The sequence below is a fragment of the Equus przewalskii genome, chromosome 4 (genome assembly GCF_037783145.1).
Source record: "Equus przewalskii isolate Varuska chromosome 4, EquPr2, whole genome shotgun sequence".
Lineage (NCBI taxonomy): Eukaryota > Metazoa > Chordata > Mammalia > Perissodactyla > Equidae > Equus > Equus przewalskii.
The window spans coordinates 96,974,246-96,980,163 of NC_091834.1; the positions used below are offsets into that span (position 1 = coordinate 96,974,246).

The following is a 5,918-nucleotide window of genomic DNA, read 5'->3' on the forward strand; positions in this document are numbered from 1 at the left end:
GTATAAACCCCTTTTTATCTTGGATTTTATCTTGAAGATTACCCAGATCCTCATAGTGAGGATGTAACTCTTTTAACTGTGATTATTGACCAAGCCTTTACTTTACTAGTTACCTGAATACCCTCCTCATATGAATCTACTCTAATTCCCAAGAGTAGAAAAGATCCTCCTTATAGGCTGTCTGACAACTAGTCTTTGATGGGGCCTACAGAAAGTCAAGTAGGCTGCCACCTTTCTCTTTATAGGAACTGGCTGTAACCTGCAATGAAATGGTTCAAATGAGGAGAGCTGTGACTCCACAGCAACACCCCTTCAGGATTACACAATGAGGGCAGTGATGGCACAGTTTGTAGCCACACTAGTATTTTTGAATGACCCATACGCATTTTCTAACTCAATATATACCAGCCTGAGAATTTACATTTACCTAAGCCTGATATGCTCTAGAGGGATTTACAATAATTCTCAGCATTTTTAAAATTACTGAATTCATTCTTCACTCGCAAGCATTAAAAACATATGTGAAGTGAAATTATATCCATCATCTTAAGGGATTGCACTCATAGCTATCTGCGAATGCATTGTCTGCTCTATTGAAGTCTTACTGTATCCATGTGTGATAAAATGGCTTTTTATTTACGCAACATTTTTCAGTGTTATGGTATTGATTATAATAAAATATTGTTTAACTTGTAATTTCTGTACAGATACGAACTTTCTCCTTTTAAATAGTAAAGAGTCAAGTAATTAAATGTCATTCACTGAGGAAACAGGAGTTCCTTTCAGGCTAGAAACTGGAATTGAGAAGAAAACACTAGGTTAGATACTACGTGATAAATCTGCATCTCTTGTTCTTAATAATCGAGGCAGGAAGATGTCTAGAAAGGACACATGAACAGTGGTGTTAGGATGGAACCATATGGAACCAGGGGAGTAAGAAACACAAAGAAATGTCACATTAAATTGTGTCAACTCCTTGAATTACAGAGTAGATAGCTCAGATAGCAGGTGGAATAAGAGAATAAGAATGAAAAAGAATTTCAGCCTGGTAACCAAGTAGCTACACACATTATAAGTCTAGTTGTACTTAAGCTTTGTGGGCTATTAATTTCTCTTTAACATTTTTCTTCTTTCTTAGCATCTAATATCAAGCTGAGATAAGAATGAACCAAAGGAGGCTGATGTTAAGCAGGCTTTCACCAAAGCATTAAAAGAGGCTCAAAGCCCCTTTGGGAGCCAGCATGAGAGGAGCAGCTGTAAAAGTGGGACAACCACATAGGAAAGGTGAATTTGGGATTGTAGAGTCATGGCTGTTAAGTTAGACACCTTCCCACTGGGTGGTCCTTACAAAGATAAGTCTTCAGACATCTGGGTTTTTTGCTTGTTTGATTTTTAGATGACTAGAGATAGAAATGTACATAAACATAGAGACATAAATTGTGTGATTTATTTGACTGGGCAGTTTCAAATCTCAAAATATCTAAAATCAAATCAAATAAAAATCAAATCTAAAATATTAGGATTCATAAAAAATACATATATATAAAATTTGATCACTGAAGCACTATGTTGTAGAAACCTAATGAGGAGAAAATAAATAAACTAAAATATTTCTATTCAAGGAAATAATAGGCAGTCATTCAAAGTAGTTGCAGAAAACTAATTTGACATGAAAAATCATTCCTGATATGTTTCTAAATGAAAGATAAAACAGCAACACAGTTTGATATGTATGTTTTAACTCATATATGAAAATATATGTACAGAAAACGGTATAATTGTATATACCAATCATTAATAATGATCTTTTGTTAGTCTATGTTTCAGGATATTACATCTTTAGTCTCGTCTTTTTTTTTTTGAGGAAGATTAGCCTTGAGCTAACATTTGCCACCAATCCTCTTCTTTTTGCTGAGGAAGACTGGACCTGAGCTAACATCCGTGCCCATCTTCCTTTATATGTTGGATGCCTGCCACAGGATGGCTTAACAAGTGGTGTGTAAGTCCATACCCAGGATCCAAACTGGTGAACCCTGTGCTGCTGAAGTAGAACATGCAAACTTAACCGCTGCGCCACTGGGCTGGCCCTCTTTAGTCTTTTTAGTAGAGTTTCATAAAGTTTTTCTAAGAAGATTTTGAAACTTGATATCAAAAATTTGTGCAAGGTAGGTACCACCTTATTCACACAATGAACCACACTCTTAAAACTTTAATCTCTAAATTTCAAATGTTGAAGAGTAATTTTCTAAATAGCAATAAAACCAAGAATATAACATAAATTGATAACAAGTTACAAATATATATTTTGCCTAAAAAGAAACTACTGAATAATATCAAGACCATTTTCTTCAATGCTAATGTTAATTTAGTGAAATAGATTTGACTCCATACAGGAAGTCTGTTAAGATATATTAGATTTTCAGAAGTTATAAGAATCTGTTATCCCCTATAACAATTAGTAATCCTTCCCAAGTTAGATGCTTGTTTCTTTCAATGAGGACATTAGATACATGGCAAAAATCATGATAAAAATATAAACTTTTAAAATCCAGATATTAGTTCATATGATTCTTCACTATCATTATTCACTAAGTGTAATCAGAACTTTTTGGAGAAATGGCTGTGTCAATGGCTGAAATGGGGAATGTACGAGAAGAGCTCAAAACATCCTATCATATCAGAAGTAAGGAAGAGCTCAAAATTATGGGAACATGTTAATAGGACAAAGGAGCAAGCTTGGAAGGTTCATATACAGGATAACTAATCATGTAATGATAATAAATAACTGTAATCCCTTGATAAAAATATCCATGAGACCATATTGATAGATAGTTGAGAGACAGAGAAAGGTGATGGATACAAATGTATAGAGATAGGGGATAGATAGATTTGATTCATCGATAGATGATTCATAGCTACATAGATAGATAATAGATTAAGCCTTTCCTTATGCTGAAATAGACAATCAATTGATATAAAAACAATGAAGGAGTTAGAACCACATTTTGCAAAATCATTACCAATAATTGAGTGAGGCAAGATAATCAATGGATCCTGAAATTAGTGGCCAAAAGCTTTATGAGGAACAGAATATTTATATATTAATTTTAATAGATTCTCCAGAAATTAAATTAGGAAAAGAATATTGATTTTATAATGGAGACACTTGAGAGGCACCATCTTCACCAAGTGATCCAAGTGAGCATCACCAATAAAGGGACAAATTAACATCATGCCCTGCTCATGGAATACGCTGAGGAGGATACTGGTTTTTCCACAGAAGTGAATAATCTGAATCAAAAATGAAGAACTTCATACAATCCCAATTTGAGGAACATTCCATTAAAGAACTGCTGTATACTCTTCAAAATTATCAGTCTCATAAAAGACAAAGAAAGGCTAAGTAATTATTCCACTTGAAAAGAAACTAAAGATAGATGACATTAAATATAATATGTACTCTTGGATTGGGTTCTGAATGAGGAGGTGATTAGAGAGAGAATGCTGTACATTAAAGAATCATGTCACTATTAAATTGCTTAACTTTTTTTTTTGAGGAAGATTAGCCCTGAGCTGACATCTGCCACCAATCCTCCTCATTTTTGCTGAGGAAGACTAGCTCTGAGTTAACATCCATGCCCATCTTCCTCTACTTTCTATGTGGAATACCTGCCACAGCATGATCCGCACCCAGGATCCCAACTGGTGAACCCTGGACCACCAAAACAGAATATGCGAACTTAACCACAGCACCACCGGGTCAGCCCCATAAATTGCTTCATTTTAATAACTATATTCTGGTTTGGTTAGTGAATGTCTTTGTTCTTGGTGAAAAGCTGAGCAGTTTAGCGGTAAATGGGTATTATGCGTATACTTTAATCTCAAATGGTTATGAAAAAATAATACATATACAGAGAAAAAGAGAATGGTAAGGCAAATATGAAAGAAATATTAAAATTTGTTGAATCTGGTTGACTCTATGAAGGACTTCTTTGCATAATTCTTGACGCTTTTCTGAAAGTTTACCTTTATTTCATAGTAATGGTTAAAAGCAGGAAGGTAACCCATTTGGAGGAGAAAGGGAAACTGTCGAGTAGGGACAAGGATGTAACTTTTCTCTGAGCTCATTTTGAGATAAACAACTCCAATTTTTGTTGATTCTCCAGCTCTGACCTTTTATCATGTTTCAGTCCTTGACAAACTGTCATTAGGGAATGGGAAGCAACCAGTCATGGGTCACAGAGTTCGTCTTGGTGGGATTCCAGCTCAGTGCAGACGTGCAAGTGCTCCTCCTCTGGGTCTTCTCCCTGTTCTACATTTTCAGTCTGTTGGCAAATGGCGTGATCTTGGGACTCATCTGTCTGGATCCGAGTCTACACACCCCCATGTACTTCTTCCTCTCACATCTGTCCATCATTGACATGTCCTATGCTTCCAGTAATGTGCCCAAGATGTTGGCAAACTTAGTGAACCAGGATAGAACCATATCTTTTGTTCCATGCATTATTCAGACATTTTTGTATGTGAGTTTTGGTCACACAGAATGCCTGATTTTGGTGGTCATGTCTTATGATAGGTTTGTGGCCATCTGCCACCCCCTACAGTACACTGTCATCATGAACTGGAGAGTGTGCATGGCCCTGGCTATCACTTCCTGGTCCTGTGGATTTATTCTGTCTCTGGTACATGCAATTCTCCTTCTCAGATTGCCCTTCTGTGGGCCCCGGGAAGTGAACCACCTCTTCTGTGAAATTCTGTCTGTCCTCAAGCTGGCCTGTGCTGACACCTCGATCAACCAAGTGGTTATCCTTGCTGACTGTGTGTTTGTCTTAGTTGGGGCCCTCTACTTAATGCTAGTCTCCTACATGCACATCCTCTGGGCCATCCTAAAGATCCAGTCAAAGGAGGGCTGCACAAAGGCCTTCTCCACCTGCCTCTCCCACCTCTGTGTGGTTGGACTCTTCTTTGGCATTGCCATGGTGGTTAACATGGTCCCAGACTCCAGTCAACGAGAAGAACGGGAGAAAATACTGTCCCTATTTCACAGTCTGTTTAACCCAATGCTGAACCCCCTCATCTACAGCCTGAGGAATGCTCAGGTGAAGGGCGCCTTGTATCGAGCACTGCAGAAGAAGAGGCCCACGTGAAAGGTAGAGAGAATGTTGTTCAACCAGGGATTTCCTTTTAAAATGTATGATTTGCTGAAGCAAAAACTCAGAAAAATTTGCCAATTAGAAGTTTTATATAAAAATGGTAATTGCCCAAATTCTAGCTCTGATTATAGGGCAAAGTTCCACAGAAAAGCATATCTTCTACACTTTACAGACCATGTTAGGAGATGTGACAGCTAAATTATCAGAATATTTAGTCTATCTTTTAGGAAATTTTGAATTCTCTTTGATTTTATAAGCCAGGAATATTAATGTATGGACAAAAAGTTAAACGTAAAAAATAATATTAATACACGTCCCTGGTTTATGTATTTAGAGTATGTGACTTCTTCTCACCTGCTGGTAGCTGGAAACAGTACAGCAAACTTAATACCATGAGAGGGAACTTCAAAAGAGGACCCAAAATTTCACCATGGAAAATATTGCAGAGCTACGTGAATCTACCTCCCCAGTTGTGAGGCCAATGAAATAAGAGTTTAGAGACACTCTGCATTACGTGGGGGAATAATTTAGGAGTAAAGGGAAAAAAGACAGGGAAAGCTTTAGTCCAACAGGAAACTGTATTAAAAATCCTAAAATCTATTAAAGTTTTAGGATTTGGTCAAAAGGAAATTCATTAGTGAATGTTTAAATAGTTCTAGAGGTAAGGGATTTGAGCATTGATCAAACATTACATTTATTTTGGAGTTATAGTAATTTCTGATAAGGCAAGATTTAATCCTGTTGAAGTTCTCGAATATTTTCCCA

At 36.8% G+C, this 5,918-nt stretch overlaps 1 protein-coding gene across 1 annotated transcript; it reads left to right on the forward strand.

The window, feature by feature from the left end:
• The first annotated feature begins 4,214 nt into the window (after nt 1-4,214).
• Nucleotides 4,215-5,147, forward strand: LOC103552541 (olfactory receptor 2A2-like). Its single transcript, XM_008522613.2, has one exon. It carries the CDS (start codon nt 4,215-4,217, stop codon nt 5,145-5,147), a length of 933 nt encoding a protein of 310 aa, XP_008520835.2.
• Nucleotides 5,148-5,918: the final 771 nt, after the last annotated feature.